Source organism: Pteropus vampyrus, unplaced genomic scaffold (assembly GCF_000151845.1).
Source record: "Pteropus vampyrus isolate Shadow unplaced genomic scaffold, Pvam_2.0 Scaffold627, whole genome shotgun sequence".
NCBI lineage: Eukaryota > Metazoa > Chordata > Mammalia > Chiroptera > Pteropodidae > Pteropus > Pteropus vampyrus.
The window spans coordinates 390794-408426 of record NW_011889408.1 but is presented as its reverse complement, the minus strand read 5'-3'; the positions used below and the strand labels follow the sequence as shown (position 1 = coordinate 408426).

At 34.4% G+C, this 17633-nt stretch overlaps 1 protein-coding gene and 2 pseudogenes across 1 annotated transcript in view; 2 read left to right on the top strand and 1 right to left on the bottom strand.

The window, feature by feature from the left end:
- SLC26A7 (solute carrier family 26 member 7) overlaps window positions 1–17633 on the bottom strand; it is a 131023-nt gene that overhangs the window by 96132 nt on the left and 17258 nt on the right. Inside the window, exon 3 of the mRNA XM_011384815.2 lies at window positions 10634–10806. Coding sequence (XP_011383117.1) covers window positions 10634–10806 — 173 coding nt within the window. The remainder of the gene's footprint in view (window positions 1–10633; window positions 10807–17633) is intronic.
- Window positions 3459–3550, top strand: LOC111733734 (annotated as a pseudogene).
- Window positions 12746–12864, top strand: LOC111733733 (annotated as a pseudogene).

The following is a 17633-nucleotide window of genomic DNA, read 5'->3' as shown; positions in this document are numbered from 1 at the left end:
AACATACATAAGAATAAACTCTACACTTATTTAGAAACTAAAAGAAAAAAATAGATATAATAAACAATCTTATAAATTTAAGTAGAAAAATATGATAAATGGTAAATTCCTTTAAAAACTCAGTGTAGAAAACGTTTTCTATGCTGACGCAAAATCCAGGGGCAATCAAAGAAACAATTCATAAATTCGAGTGCATAATTTTTCTAAAATTTTTATGATAAAATAAAGTCAAAGAACTGCCAAATTAGAAGAAAAGGTTTGCAACATATATCACAAATAAAGAGCTAATATCTATAATACATTAAAACTTAAAATTTAAGGGGAAAAAAAAAACAAAAACTCCTATAGATAAATGGGTAAAATATATAAACAAATAATTTATAAAATTGATACAAAATTGTCTGAAACATATGAAAAGATATTGAACTTCATTCATAAATTACCCTTGAATATAAATTTCTCACCTACTTGACTGGCTGAAATTTAAAAATCTGACAACAGTAAAAAGGTATGAGGGCTATTTTTATGAGCTGACTTGGAATGCTTTCCAGGATGTACTGTTAAGTGAAGAAAAGAAAATACAAAAATGTAAGAAAGAAGAGCAAAGAAGAAAATGTACAGGTAACTTATCATTTTACAGAAAAAAAAAAAAAGAAGTATAAACCAGAAATAAATGAGACAAGTTACTTCCAGGAGATGAATAAGAATAGAGCAGGAAGAATGGAAAAATGTGGGGGGGGGTGGTCTGACAGTTCTTTGAGTGTACCTTTTTTATAGTTACCTCTTATTACAGTAATAAAATTATTATAGCAATAATTAAAATCGACAAATGTTAAACAATTAATTTTGTAAAAATCACAAAATTATTACTTGGCATGATGTCTGCTATTTCTTGATTTTCAGATTTCTGAATTAATAGTTCATTTTTTAATTCAACAACTTTTATGAGAATCTACCATTTGTAGAATGCGATGGTAAGTAATAAAAACTTTGAAATGGATCAAGTACTATAATTAACTTCAAGAAACTTGTACTCTAAGTAATGTCTTGTGTAGAAAAAAATCAAAATATTATAGTTGTACAGAAAGTTGAAAAAAGGCAAAAAAATAAATTTCCAAAACAAAATAAGAATTTTTAGGTTAAATTTATTGGGGTGACATTGGCTAATAATATTATATAGGTTTTAAGTGTGCAATTCAATAATACGTCACATGAATATTCCATTGTGTATTCACCATCCAATGTTGAATTTCCTTCCATCACCATATATTTAACCTCCTTTACTTTTATCTACCTCTTTCCACACTCTTCCCTCTGGTAACCACTAAACTCTTTTCTATGTCTACAAGTTTTTGTTTGTTTGTCTTGTTCATTTGTTGCTTTCAGTTTTATATCCCACATATGAGTGAAATCACATGGTTCTCAACTTTTCTGACTTATTTTGCTTCACATGGTGATCTCAAATCCTTCCACATTGTCCCAAATGGCAATATTTCATCTTTTCTTGTGGCTGAGAAATATCCATTGTATATATGTACCACATTTTTATACAATCATCTATCGAAGGGCACTTTGGTTGTTTCCCTGTCTTGGCCACCGTAAATAATGATTACATCTGTCTTTACAGATATGTGTTTTCATATTTTGGGGGTTAGATACCCAGAAGACGGATTGTTGGGTCATATAGTGATTCTAATCTTAATTTTTTATGAGGAAACTCCATACTGTTTTCCATAGTGACGGCACCAATTTACATTCCCACCAGCAGTGTATGAGGATTTCTTTTTCCCCGTAACCTCTCCAACACTTATTACTTATCCTATTGATGATAGCCATTTTGACAGGTGTGAGGCGGTATCTCATTGTGGTTTGGATTTGCATATCCCTAATAGTTAGTAAAGCTGAGCATCTTCTCATATGTCTCTTGGCCATCTGTATGTCTTCTTGGGAGAAGTGTTTGTTTAGGTCCTCTGCCCATTTTTTTTTTTTTTAGGGAGGGGTAAAGAAAGGAAAAGGAAAGAAAAGAAGTAGAGGAAGAGAAAGAAGAAGAGGGAGAATTTTTTAACTGATTTTTAAGAACTCTTCTCTGTATTTTAAGGGCAGTAACTTTGTCGATCATATATATCATATATTTATTTTTCCTAGTTTGATATTTGTCTTCTAATTTTAATTTGTTAATTTGTTAACATTTCATTTTAATTTGTACATGTTTATTTTATTATTTTATTATTTTTTATTTATTTTATTTTATTTTTAATTTTTAACATTTTATTATTTTACTTTTTTCTCCCTTCCCCCTTCCACCTCCCCCGTGGTAACCACTAGTCCATTATCCATGTCCGTGAGTCTCTGTTTGTTTGTCTTGTTCATTTGTTGCTTTTAGGTTTATATCCCACATATAAGTAATATCATTTGATTTTAAACCTTTTCTGCCTGGTTTATTTTGCTTAGTATGATTATTTCAAAGTCCATCCTTGTTGTTGCAAATGGCAGTATTTCATCACCTCTTATGGCTGAGTAATATTCCATTGTATATATGTACTACAGCTTCTTTATCCAATCATCTATCATAGGACATTTCAGTTGCTTCCATGTTCTGGCCACTGTGAATAATGCTGCTATGAACATCGGTGTGCTATATCTTTTGAATATGAGTTTCAAGTCTTTGGGGTAAATACCCAGGAGAATGATTGCTGGATCATATAGTAGATCAATTCTTAGTTTTTTGAGGCACTTCCATACCACTTTCCATAGTGGCCATAACAATTTGCAGTCCCACCAGTAGTGTATGCAGGTTCCTATTTCTTTACGTACTCTCCAACATTTGTTATTACTTGTCCTGTTGATTATAGCCATTCTAACAGGTGTGAGATAGTATTTCATTGTGGTTTTGATTTGCATTTCCCTAATAGCTAGTGATGTTGAGAATCTTTATATATTTATATATTTATATCTTTTTTATAAATTTGTTGGCCATTTGCATGTCCTCTACGGAGATGTGTCAGCCCATTTTCTGATTGGATCGTTTATTTTTTTATGGTTATTGAGTTCTTTGTATACTTTGGGTATTAGGCCCTTATTGCAGGCATTGCTTGAAAATATATTTTCCCATTTGGATGGTTGTCTTTTTACCTTGTTGACAGATTCTACTGCTGAGCAGAAGCTTTTCAGTTTGACATAGTCCCATTCATTTATTTTTGCTTTTACATCCTTTGCCTTTGAGATCAAATTCATAAAATCTTGATTAAGTCCAAGGTCCTTGAGTTTAATTCCTATGTTTTCTTCTATGCATTTTATTGTTTCACGTCTTCAATTCAGGTCCTTAATCCATTTGGAGTTAATTTTGGTGTGTAGTGATAGACAGCAGTCTAGTTTCATTGCTTTGCAGTGACAAGGCTTTCCTTTCCCCACTGTATTTTTTTTTTCGAAAATAATTTGCCCCTATAAATATGGGTTTAATCACTTCTCAGTCTTTTGACTAAGACCAAGTGTAGTATCTGTTCTTATCAGTTTAATAAATATAAGTTTACTTCTGGACTCTCGATTCTGTTCCAGTGGTCCATGTGTATGTTTTGCTGCTAATACCATGCCGTTTTGATTATTGTGACTTTGTAGAATAATTTGAAGTCGGGCAGAGTGATGCCTCCAGCCTCATTCTTTTTTCTCAGGATGGCTTTGGCAATTCGGGGTCTTTTGTGCTTCCATACATATCTGATGATTTTTTGTTCTATTTCTTTAAAAACTGCCGATGTCATTTCGATAAGGATTGCATTAAATCTGTATAATGCTTTAGGTTGTAAGGTCGTTTTAACTATGTTAATTTGTCCGATCCAAGAACACGAAATATCTTTCCATATCTTTGTATCTTCTTCAATTTCTTTCAATAAGGTCTTATAGCTTTAATTATATAGGTCCTTCACTTGTTTTGTTAGATTTATTCCTAAGTATTTTATTCTTTTTGTTCAATTGCAATAGGAATAATTTTTTTCCACTTCTTTTTCTAACGCTTCATTATTAGAGTATAGGAACGCTATGGATTTTTGAACGTTGATTTTGCATCCAGAAACGTTATTGTATTTGCTTATTGTTTCTAGTAGTGTTCTTGTGGAGTCTTTAGGATTTTCTATATAGAGAGTCACGTTTATCTATTTGGGCTCTTTCTTGTTTTTGGAGATAGGCCTGTAATGATATGAACTTTCCTCTTATGACCGCTTTTGCCATGTCTCAAAAGTTTAGTATGTTGTACTGTCATTGTCATTAATTTCTATGTATCTCTTGATCTCTCTTTTTATTTCTTCTCTGATCTAGTTATTCTTCAGTAGCATTTTGTTTAATCTCTATGCATTTGTGGTTCTTCCTGATTTCTTTCTCCAGTTGATCTCTAGTTTCAAAGTATTATGATCAGAGATTATAGTTGGTATGATTTTAACCCTCTTATATTTGTTGAGGCTATCTCTGTGTCCTAGAATGTGGTCAATCCTTGAGAATGTTCCATGTGCACTAGAGAAGAATGTATAAGCATTTGTTGTTGGATGAAAGGCTCTGTAAATGTCAATTGTGTCCAGTTGGTCTAATGTGTCGTTTAAGGATGTTATTTCCTTATTGATTTTCTGTTTGGATGATCTGTCCATATCTGTCAGTGGGGTATTTAGGTCCCCTATTATGATAATGTTTTGGTCTGTTTCTCCCTTTAGTTCTGTTAGTTATTTCTTTATGTATTTTGGGCTCCCTGATTGGGAGCATAGATATTAATAAGCATTATGTCTTCTTGGTGCATGATTCCCTTTATCATTATGAAGTGTCTCTCAGTATCTTTCTTTACTTTTTTTATTTTGAAGTCTATTTCGTCCAATATTAGTACTGCTACTCCCGCTTTTCTCTGAATGCCAGTTGCTTGAAATATCATTTTCCACCCTTTCACTTTGAGTCTATATTTGTCTTTGGAACTGAGATGTGTCTCCTGGAGGCAGCATATGGTTGGGTTTTGTTTTTTGATCCATTCTGCAATTATGCCTTGTTATTGGCGAGTTCAGTCTATTTACATTTAGGGTGATTATTGAAAAACGAAGTCTTCTGATAGCCATTTTATCTTTTCCATTCTGGTTGTTCGGTGTTTCCATTGTTTCCTTGTCCTTGTGTTTCTGTTTTCTTTATTTTGGTTGGCTTTTGTGGGTTCTCTCTCACTCTGGTTCTATTTATTTTATGTTATATACTTCAGTTCTAAATCTTTGATTACCATTACAAATATGTAAAGGATAATTATTTATATACAGTTGTCCATTTTCTTCTGCACGTGACTTATCTCCATTTCTCTTTATGAATTTGGATCTTTGAATCCTCCCCTTTTCAGTCATTGTTGTCTCAATTTGTTTCTATGTATACTGAACATCCATTACTATCTTGCTAATCTCTTTTTATTTTAAACTTATAATGCCCTGTTCCTAGTAAGGGTTGTACTCCTCTGATTTTATCAGCCTGCTAGTCACCTTACTCTTAATTATGTTTTCCTTTTTTTGTCATTTTGTTTTAGGTGAGCTGACCCATTTTAGTATTTCCTGTAGTGGAGAATTCCCTCAATTTTTGTATGTCTGGAAACGTCTTTATTTCTTCTTCATATCTAAAGGAGAGCTTAGCTGGATACATTACTCTTGGCTGGTAGTTCTTTTCATTTAATAGTTTGAATATATGATTCCACTCCTTTCTGGCTTGTAAGGTTTGTGCTAAAAAGTCCGATGATGATCTAATGGGTTTTCCTTTATAAGTTACCATTTTCTTTTCCCTGGCTGCCCTGAGAATTCTGTCTTTGTCATTGATTTTTGATAATTTTAATACAATATGTCTTGGCGAAGGCCTTTTTGGGTTGAGATAATTGGGTTTTCTGTTGACTTCTTGAATTCCAAGCACCAGCTCATTCTTTAGATTTGGGATATTCTCATCGACTATTTGTCTGAAAATGCTTTCTAATCCCTGCTTCTTTTCTTCCCCTCAAGAATTCCTATTATTCTTATGCTTCCTCTCCTGATGGTATCAGCTAGTTTTTGTATTTCTCTTTCATTATTTTTCGTTCTTCAGTTTCTTTCTTCTTCCTTCTGATTTATTTCTAGATATCTGTCTTCAATATCACTGGTTTCCAGTAGGTAGCATCTAAGCCTCTTGGATCTGCTTTATATAAAATCTTAATAATGTTTTTTTTTTCTTATAGATGTTTAATCACACTTGCTATCTTCATTCTCAGGCCCTGTCAGTGTTAGCGATAGTTTTGGTAATGTTTGCTCAGATTCCCCTGGGCCTCTGCATTGTTCTGCCTCCAAGGCTATGGGTGTAGGGGCCTTCTGGATTGGGAGATAATGTCTGCGGCTTAGCCTCAGTTTTGCAACTGCGACCAGTAAAAATCAACTGTTGTTTTTTTGCCATCCCTGCTTTTCTGCTGTCCCTGTTTCTCTGCCTTCTGCCCTGATGACTGGGCACTGCCGCCGGCCGCATGGAGCTAACAACACTTGCTGACTGGGCTCTTTAGGGAAGTCACTGCACTTTCTCCTCTCCCCCTCCTCCTACAGGGGGCTCCAGCAGCTGCAAGAGGCATCTTCTTTGTTTCTCCCAGTCCGCTGCCCGACACCTGGGGTTCTGACCTGTGGTAGCTCTTATGTGCATATGCCATGCTCAGACATGCTGGTGTGCAGTTTGGGTGTTTTTTGTTCAGTTTTAATGTTCAGCTCATTGTTGTTTCAAGAGGAGATTTCTAGGGACATCTCACTCTGTCATGTTTAATTCAATCTCTGGCCCTCTGCTCATTTTTTAATTGGATTGTTTGCTTACTTGTTATTGAGTTGTATGAGTTTTTTACATGTTTGGGATATTAGCTCCTTATCGAAGATGTTGTTTGCAAATATCTTCTTCCATTTAGTTGGTTGCTTCTTTGTTTTGTTGATGGTTTCTTTTGCTGTTCAGAAGCTTTTTAGTTTGATATAGTCCCATGCATTTATTTTTCCTTTTACTTCTCTTGCTTTTGAGGTCAAATTTATAAAATCCTCTCTAAATTTAAGGTTCATGTGTTCAGTACTTATGTTCTTTTCTATGAAATTTATTGTTTCAGGCTTATATTTAAGTCTTTGATCTATTTTTAATTAATTTTGGTGTATGGTGACAGATAGCAGTCTAGTTTTACTTTGGCTTTCCAGTTTTCCTAGCACCATTTATTGAAGAGGCTTTCTTTTCTCTAGTGTATATTTTGGTTTCTTTGTCAAAAATTATTTTCCTATATATATGTGGGCTCTCAATTCTGCTCCATTGATATGTGTGTCAGTTTTTTCTGCCAATATCATGCTTTTTTGGTTATTGTCACTTTATAGTACCTCTAGCCTTGCTCTTTTCTCTCTAGATTGCTTTCACTATTCGGAGTCTTTTGTGATTCTACGCAAATCTGATGATTTTTTGTTCTATTTCTTTAAAAAGTGCCATTTGGATTTTGATAGAGATTGCATTAAATCTGTATATCACTTTGGGTAATATGGTCATTTTAACTATATAAATATACGTCTTAATTTAATTCTAATTCCTTTATTATTTTATGTCATACTTTCTTCTAAAAATAATATAAAACCAATTAAAGTTAAAGAGATCGACACGCTAGACTCATTAAAATTTTAAAGCATATGTACATCAAGTAAAGAAGTAAAAAAAGAAGTGGAAGTGGGGGAAATTAGGCAAATTAAAGCTAAAATTTAGGGAAGAAAAAATCTTATTTGTAAACTACCAGAAGACAAAAAAGGAAAAGCACTGCTAAGTCAGAGTTCTTACTATCTAATCAAAAAAACATACATTTGCAATGACATGGATGGACCTAGATGTTATTATGCTGAGTGAAATAAGTTAGGCAGAGAAAGATAAATACCATATGATTTTACTTATATGTGGAATCTAAGGAACAAAAAGAACAAATTAATCAAAAACGGACTCACAAATATAAAGGACAATTTGGTGATGGACAGAGTAAAAGGAGGTGGGAGACTGGGTGAATGAGGTGAAGGATTAAAGAAGTACAAATTAGTAGCTGATAGATGGACACAGGGATGGGGAGCATGGCATAGGGGATGCAGTTAGCATTAATATATTGGCTAGGTGGAAACCAGAGAAGGAACAACTAAGGGGATCATTTTATAAACTATATAAATGTCTAACCAATGTACTATATACTTGAAACTAATTTTTAAAAATGTTATTGAAAAACCAAGAAACAAAAAACTTAGATCAATTCATCAGTTAAATAGGTTGCCAGACATTGAGGACCCTTAAGAACTTATTTCTATGCCTTCTCGTAACACAAGAAGCAGGAAATGTCTATATATAGTGTAATAGAGCTCTCTGTTACTTCCAACTGAAAGCATTTCCAATTGATACACAATCTGCGAACCAGACCAGATGTGATTATTTCAAACACCTTAACAATATAATTGTATTAACCTAAGTAATTCTGTAAGTTAGACCTTCAGAGGGGGAAAAAAATCAATCTGAAAATAAATAATGTACAAGCAAAACAAGACAAAAATAAATAAATAAAACAAGGCAAACAACAACAACAAAAAATAAAACACCTTCCCTTGTTTATAGAAACTGGGCCTTGGCACTGCCCTCATATTCAGCGAATTTCAGGTCTGAAGGAGAAAAGGAAAAATGACTAAAGATCTGGATCCAAAAGACCCAGTCTACTCTAGAGTTCTGGTTGACTATGGACAAATGAATTTGGAGGTTAAAGTCTAGCCAGCTATTCGAAAATTGGCTAAAATGTAGATCACATATCCAGTATCAGCACTAAAGACAAAAAAAAGCAGATATTTGAAGTCGCAATTCTCTGAATCAGATTTTACATGTAACAAAAGGCCATGAAAACCAAATTATTTTTATTATCTTCAATGATATCCTGTTTTACTCTCGTAATTTTAGAGAGTTTCATTCAGGAAATGAAATGTTAATTTTTAATATTGTTTAAGTTCTGGATTTTACTTTTATGTTTTATCATTTAAATTCTTAATCCAAATATGGTGATTATTTTAAACTTATGGAAAATGATTAAAATGAGGCTAAGCAGAAAGTTGCTGGATTCAATTGCTAATTATATATTCTCTTAGATTTTAAAGATACTAATATATACTTGATCCATGCTTGACAGAATAAGAGAAAGTCCAAACCTAGTAAAAATAATAAATTCAAAGAGAAATATAAATGCAAAATAATGGGATCAGAAGTAATAGCAATATTATCTTTGCTGTGCTAATACAGAGATTTTTATTTTAAATAAACAGAAATTAGGGAAAAACTATACCAAATCTGTGGCAACATATCCATGTCTGAATCAGCAGTTCATATGCCTGATTATTTCTGAGATGGAAACAGATGACAGGTTCATAAGAGGGCCTCACACAGGGCAAGCAAGGAAGAAAAGTCCACTAGGCTTGCCTGTGCAAGTCTCAGAGCAGGCTATTATCCATGTTTAAAAACATATAGTGAAGGTTATAGGAAACTTAGTCAACCAATTTGTATTTCATGAAAGTACAGACATCAGCCATTGAAAATATCTATTGGCCTTCTAGTTTGGTAATCTCCTAGGCAAAACTGCCACTCAAATGGTCTGTTTTCTAAAGAACTGTGAAGTTCTTAGTCATCTTACATTCTTAATTCTTCTGTCCTTTTTACATTGCTAGAAGGCAATGTGACTCTAAGAAGTTTAATGTTTCTAACCTCTAGGTCACATCTTTTCTTCCTACCATCCAATTCCAGGCAATCATTAACTATTTTTCTCCCTTCTTGGCATTTATGCCATATTTGACCTGTGAATATGTTACATGTAAAATAGAGCCTCTACCAACACACACACACACAAAAAGCCATCCAGGAAGCTTATGTAGTCATAATTCAGTTTAAAATTAGATAGTAAGCCTAAATAGCTCTTAAACAGGAAATTCATGTCTAAGAGTCAGTACTTGTTGACATTTATTTTATATTTACTTCTGAGTTATCTAATTTTGACAATTGATTAGAAATAGCAAATGACACAGTCTGATATTTTGAAGAAATATACTAAAACAGAACTGGCAAAACACACATGCCTGATACTGAAAGGGGCAAAGACTGGTACAGATCTGTGTCCACACACTTCACACCAGCAATTCTATGGCGCAAACTACCAGTTGTTACAGATATAGGCAGTAATATCATAAACTCTACAAACTGGAGAGGATCCTAGAAATCTAGTCACATCTCTTTACCATTTAGAGTCTTATGAATTTCTCATTCAACAATATCTCACAGTGAGGATTTTGTCACTGAATGAACACAAGAACTACCTCATTGCCTCATAAGGAAGCTTGTTCCATTTTGTAAAACATTTTTTAGAAAGCTTGTTCTTAAAAAATCAAAAACTGCTTACTTGTAACTTCAATTTATTGATTCCAACTCATTTACTCAACCAGCATTTAAAGAGTAACTATTCTATATAGTAGACAGTATTTTCACAAACACATCTGGCCTTATCCATCTACAAAAATATATCTATGAATGTGAATAAAAATAAAACACTAATTGCCTTTCCTTTGTCACTGTCTCAATTTCTTCATCCTTAAGTCTCAGTACTACTTACCTGAATCAAACCTCCTAAGAAGGAAACAGCTGCAGCGATACCAATCCTTTGCATCTCAAAGTCAGATAAACCCAGCACGCTTGTGTTACTCTGTGTGGTGAGGTTCTGGCTACTTGAAAGGACAAGACGTTCCACTGCGTTGGCTGATATTAGGGATGTCAAGGCAAAAGTGCCTAAAAGGAGTGGAAAATCTCCTATTAGTAAAAGACTCAATAAAAATTGTTGGAGTCCACCATTAAAGTAGAATCCATGCAGATTTTTAGAAAAAAATCTCCTCTGTACCCCCACTCCTCTTCCCTTCTCTTCACTTTGTGGAATAAACAGAAACTTACCTATATAGACACATAGTCCTTCAACCAGCTGCACATATCTACTTGCTATTCCCTCCCAGTACCCCCACTCCTCTTCCCTTCTCTTCACTTTGTGGAATAAACAGAAACTTACCTATATAGACACATAGTCCTTCAACCAGCTGCACATATCTACTTGCTATTCCCTCCCAGTCCATACATTTTCCCACCTCTGCAGACCTGCATAGAGAATGTTCTCAGGGCAGGGATTAAGATCATGGACTGGATATGAATCCAGCTCTTCTCTTTATCACTAATGTGACCTAAAGCATATTACCCTGAGTCTAAATTGCCTTATCCACAAAATAGGAGTCATGTATACCTATATTTCAAAGTTTTGAAGAATATAAATAAGATGATAAATATGAAGACCTCAGTGGGCTCAGTGGTGAAATATGAGTACCTCTTTGCCTAAATCTGGGGCTCTGTGCTTGATATGCTTGCTCTTCTATTATAAATCTACCTGTGCAAACCCTCTTGTCTTTCAAGGTCTGGCTCCAATCCCATATTCAACAAAGATCCATCCCAGATCCTGCAAGCCAGGTTTAATCTTTCTATTCTCTGTGTTTTCATAGCAGAGTAGATCTTTATTATAGTATAACAACATGCTGTGGCCCATAAAATAATTAAATATAACATTTCTGTCTACTGTAATTAGATAAGTTTTGATGTATTTCCCAAGAATTTTCCTGGCCACACACAAATATGGAACCATTTTCAGTATGTTCTCTTCCTTCTAGGAGTTCTGATGCCTGTCATCTTGGCATAGCATGTCTGAGAATGCAGCCACATGAACAGAAAAATGCAGATTCTTACAGAGAGGGCTCAGTAGATTTGTGTTAAAGAAACAAACTGCGGTATTGTGCAAACATTTCCTCTGGTTCAAAGACCTTACTTTGCTCTTGGTCATTTATGAAAAAGGGCCTGTGGCAGGATGTAGATATCCCAACACAAAGCATGCCACAGCATAGAGCAAGAGAAACATGAATCAAACAGAAATAGTTTTCAATAGAATCTCAATACAGACAAACCTAACCTTAAATCCAAATGCTGATACCTCAATCTCTTTATAAGTATTCCTCACCAATGGGGTTGTTATGAAGTATAAATAGAATAATGTAATACAGCATATATCATAGTATATGGCATGTAGATAGCACCAAAAAAAAGATAATTGTTATTTAAACTAAGATCAGTTTAATTAAGAATTAAACTGACCATGCTCTGTCATGGTCTGTTATTCTACATTCTTTGCTGTTCCATTGAGTTGATTGGACATAAATGCATATAGCAAATTGAATACAGTTCTCTTAGGGAGCTAAGTCAGTCTCAATAAATCATCAACAAATATTAATCATCATATTCACTGTCCTCATCATAAAGTATGAAATTAAGAGCACATCAAGGAACAAATATATCTAATGACTGGAGACAAGATTCTGGCACCCAGGATGGACACCACCAAGTAGAGAATATTTGTCATAGAATCTGCTCTTGATAAGACATAATTTTCTCAGGATATGTTACAACAGAATTCCTCAAAGTCTGATACTCTTGAGAGTCAAAATAAAAATGTACTTTTTATTTTAAATCTCATAGAACATAGAACAAACTGATTTTACAAAAGCCACTAAACAAATGACTATAAAATTAAAGATGATATTCTGGAATTATTTTTTGAGTTTAGGCCTACCTTTCCCTGGATTTAGAGAAAGATAGGAGGGAACTGAATAGTAAGAAAGGGCAGTTTAAAATTTTTCTTGTCTATGGCCATGCCACCCTGAACAAGCCTGATTCCGTCTGATCTCGGAAGCTAAACAGGGTCGGGCCTGGTTAGTACTTGGATGGGAGACCACCTAGGAAGAGCAGGTGCTGTAGGCATAAAAAATTTAAAAAAAAAAATAAGGAATTGTAAGCTGACAGGTCCTTGCAATCTGTGAGGTCAACCAAGGGTTGCCTTGTCTAAAAAAATAAATAAAATAATAAAAAAATAAAATGTTTTCTTGAGGAAAGTAAAGTGAACCTCATCTGCATGTGCGTCACATCCCAAAAACATCTCCAAAGAGAGGACTTGCCAGCAATGTACGCGGAGATAACCATCTGTGTCAACATAGATATGGGAGTACTGCCTCTTTAGAAGAATGATGCTTTGCTGCTTCCTACACAGTTGAGAACAATCAAGAATATTGGAGCTGTGGGGGACTATGTAAGGATATTCTGTATGACATTCTACCTTCTCTGTCTTATAGGTCTCACCCTTGTCTTTACCTCTTCCCTACTACTTCTCTGCTCTTTCCCTCACTTTCTCAACTTTTTACCCTGGTTGGGCTTTAAGCCTATGAGTGGGAACATTAAATACCACTAAATCTATATAGTAGTTTAACAGTACTGTGGGTAGCAGGACCTAATAGAGAAATAATACAGGCCTCAGATTTGGACAGGCCCAAGTTCAAATCCCAGTTCAGCTGCATAGTAGCTTGTGATTTTGGTAAAGTTACCTAACCTCTCTCAGCTTCCTTATTTGTAAGATGATAATAAAATTTTATAGTAATAAAAGTTGAGTAGAGATTCAATGATATTTCTTATATCGAAAAAAATCTAGCACAAGTCCTACCACATTGTAGACCTTCAGTAAATAAATGTTTCTTACTTTCTTTTCTTCTGAAACATTCCCAGTACAGTCTCCCTAATGTTTTTTCTAAATGCTGAATTGACTTTGCTCTTTATTTTTTTTCTAATTTAGAAGATGAGTATATCCCATAAATGGTCGCATGTGGGTTACCTTAGACAATTCTGTTTCTACTGAATTCATACTCAGGTTTCTGTACTTTTATGTTTTTTCCAAAACATGTTCTTCGTAAGTCACATAAAGTAATGAATAATTTGTTCCTTTTTAAGGTGTATATATTATAACTAAAATAAGAAAGTTCAACTTTTTGAGCAAAAGAGCCCATCTGGTATCTTTCACTCTGGCTTTTGGATTATTTCCTTTTAAAGAAAGCTCTAACATAAATTATTATTACACTTAGCAATTCGTTATTGTATTTTGGCTAGTTAAGTTGCAAGTAAAATCCCAGATAGAGTGATTTTTCCTGATGAAAGCAATGTCAGCCTCTTAATAATAATGTAGAAGTAGGAATTCCCATGTACATATATACACCAAAATAAAATACAATAAAATGATTTTAAATAAAAATATGTTCTCTTATTAAATGTCTGCAGAAACTTTTTTGAGAGATTCAATTGGTCCTATGTTTAAGATCATGGGAAGGTCAAAAAAATAATTAGTTTGTGGGGGTCGGCAGAAAAAATGACATAGATGACAGAGGTTTTGTTTATCCCTGTTGTGACCACTTCAAAGTTGGGACAGAAACACATAGAAGACAACAAGCGAAGTCGCCTGGGATCTAGATGAACAGAAGCACTACAACTAGGAAGAGAAATAATTAATCAATCTGCAATGGTAGAAGGTAGGAGAAGGCGAAGATATGAGGCTGCTCCGTCCAGAGCTGCTGAGTGGGACAGAGGCTATGGAAGCAGCAGCCAGCAGCTGCAGATGCCTCTTAAAGGGGCAATGTCCACAACCAGGCTTTCGCACTGATGGACCTGCTCCTCTGAGCACCAGTGCCTGGTCAGCTACACAGAGGACACCAAGGACTTAAAGGAGGACCCTGAGTTGTAGAGTGATGGTCAGAGGTGAGGCTCTCTCCTAGGCCGAAGCGCTAGCAGGATCCATCTGTTCCTCTGTTGAGCCCTCCCACTCCCAGTGTGCAGAAGCAATGACACCATAGCTGAGACTCATCAAACTGAATAACAGAGGTCTTTCTGCCCAGAGGAGTCCCTGAAACTCCACCTCCCAAACTCACAGTTCCACCCAAGCCACATCCAGTTGTGTCTTCAGCGAGTCCAGTGCTCCTTGCTGAGCAGAGCCAAGACTCACTGATGGCAGCTACTTCCATTTCTGGTGTGGCCTCTTGAAGCAACTATAAGCACGGCATTTGTGGATTACTTGCTGAATCTTAACAGGTGGCCCCAGAAGGGCACCAGCTGGAGCTAAATTTGACCTTCAGTTGAATCCCTCTCAGGACTGTGCCACTGGATATCTACCACACAAAGCCACACTAATAAGACTGGGAGACATAAGAGCTTTGCTTAGTACATAAAAACAGACACAGAAAGGCAGCCAAAATGTGAAGACAAAGAGGCAGAAACCACATGAGAGAAAAGAACAGAGATCCAGGAATAATGGTATCAAGCAATCTAACAGATGCAGAGTTCAAAACACAGGTTCTAAAGATGCTCAATGAACTTAAGGGAAGTGTAGATGAACTCAGTGAGAATTTTAACAAAGAGATAAAAAACAAAAATGGAAATGGAAATTTAAAAAGGGAACCAATTGGAAATGAAGAACACATTGTCGGAGATCAAGAGTATACTAGAGGGAATCAAAAAGTGGATAAAGAAGAGGATTGAATCACTGATATAGAGGATGAGGAAGCCAAGGACACTCAATCAGATTGGCGAGAAAAAGAAGCCAAGACTATAATAATAATTTAAGAAGCCTATGGGACACTATTAAACGTAAAAATATCTATGTCATAGGGATCTTATGGAAAACAAGAAGGTGAAGAGCTATTTGAAAAAATAATGATGGAAAACTTTCCTAATCTGGTGAAGGAAATAGACATGCAACTTCAGGAAGCTCAGAGTCCCAAAAAAGATGAACCAAAAGAGGCCTGCATCAAAACACATTATAATTAAAATGCCAAAAGTTAAATACAAAGAGAAAATCTTAAAAGCAGCAAGAGAAAAACAATTAGTTAGCTATCAGAAAGCTCCCATAAGACTAGCAGCTGATTTCTCAAAAGAAATTATGTAAGACTCAACATGATGAAAACCCAGGATCTACAACCAAGAATTCTTTATTCATCAGAGCTATCATTTTGAGTCAAAGGACAGATAAAGAGCTTCCCAGACAAAAATAAGCTAGAGGAATTCATCACCACCAAGCCACTATTACAGGAAATGTTGGAGAGATTTCTTTAAGAAGAAAAAACATGTATTTAAAACTGGAATAAAGAATGGTAATAACTACATTCCTATCAACAAATACCTCAAATGGAAAAGAATTAAGTGCTCCAACTAAAAGACAGAGTGGCTGAATGGATAAGAAAATGAGACCCCTATATATGCTGCCTACAAGTGACTCACTTCAGATGAAAAGACACACGCAGACTGAAAGGAAGGGGACAGAAAAAGATATTGCCTTGATGGACCTAGAGGATATTGCTCTAAATGAAGTAAGTCAGTTAGAGAAAGAAAAATGCCACATGATTTCACATACATGTGGAATCTAAAGAACAAAATAACAACAACAACAACAAAAGCCGTAACAAACTCATACATAGAGAGAATATTTTGAGGGCTACATATGGGAGGGGGTTGAGGGGGGACAGCAAAAAAGGGCAAAGGAATTAAAAACTTCAAATGGATAGTTACAAAATAGACACAGAGATATAAAGTGTAGCATAAGGAATATAGTCAATAATGTTGTAACAAATATGTAAAAGGGAAGAGAGGTACTAGATTTAGTGGGGTGATCACTTTGTGAGTCATATAGATCTCTAATCACTATGCTGTACAACTGAAATAAATATATTATTGTATGCCAACTATAATTGAAAAAAACTCATTAAGTTTTACAATGTAAATACAAGCAACTAATTGTCTATTATATTTCAATAATGCCAAAAATAGTTTGTATATTTCCCCTTATATATATTAATATTATTATTCATAATAATATTTGTTAAATAAAAAAAACTTACTTAAATGGATAATTACTTTACCATGAGGCAAAAGGATAATTGTTTCTAAAGGATTCTAAATATGTTGTGATAAAAAAAGAAATGAGAAGGACCAGCTGACTCTATCCTTTAGAAATAAAGGCAGAAATTAAATACCTTAAGCATTGATTGTGTGATAACATGACTATAGTTAAGTCTGTAAATTATATGTTTTTTGAGATGTATATTATTTACCCAATAAACTACATGGTTTCTATAGCTATTAGTAATATTCGTTAAATACAGAATCTTATATAAATGACAATTTCAAAACCATGCCAACAGTAAAGTATTTATAGTAATTCTTTAGGAAATAAAGTGGATTGTATAAATGTACATTTAGGTATGTACAAAGTTGAGTGGTTTTGAATTCTTAAAGTAATTATGAAAGGTTTTTTATTTGCCTTTTTCCATCCTTTGTTTAGAGAGCAGGATAATTTGCAAATAATAGACTTCAAGAACTTTTATTATTGTACTTTTCTAATTTTATATCAGCACAAAGGAAAATCTATTCTTGAGCAACTGGTTGTAAAGCAAAGTTTGGGCTTAGTTTTGAGGACAACTGGGTTTTAATCCATGCACCCATAGTTTTATCCATGCTCTTACAGAAAACTTTCTGAATTTGGGGTTCTTCTTTTCATTGTAAATATGCAGATAATAATGTCTATTTTAAAATATTGTTTTGTGACAAAATAAGATAACTTATGTAAAGCTCTCAGTAAAGCATCTAATGAACACTACATCTATGGTTCTCAATTTTAAATACATAAATATAGATACACATACTCATGCATATATACATAT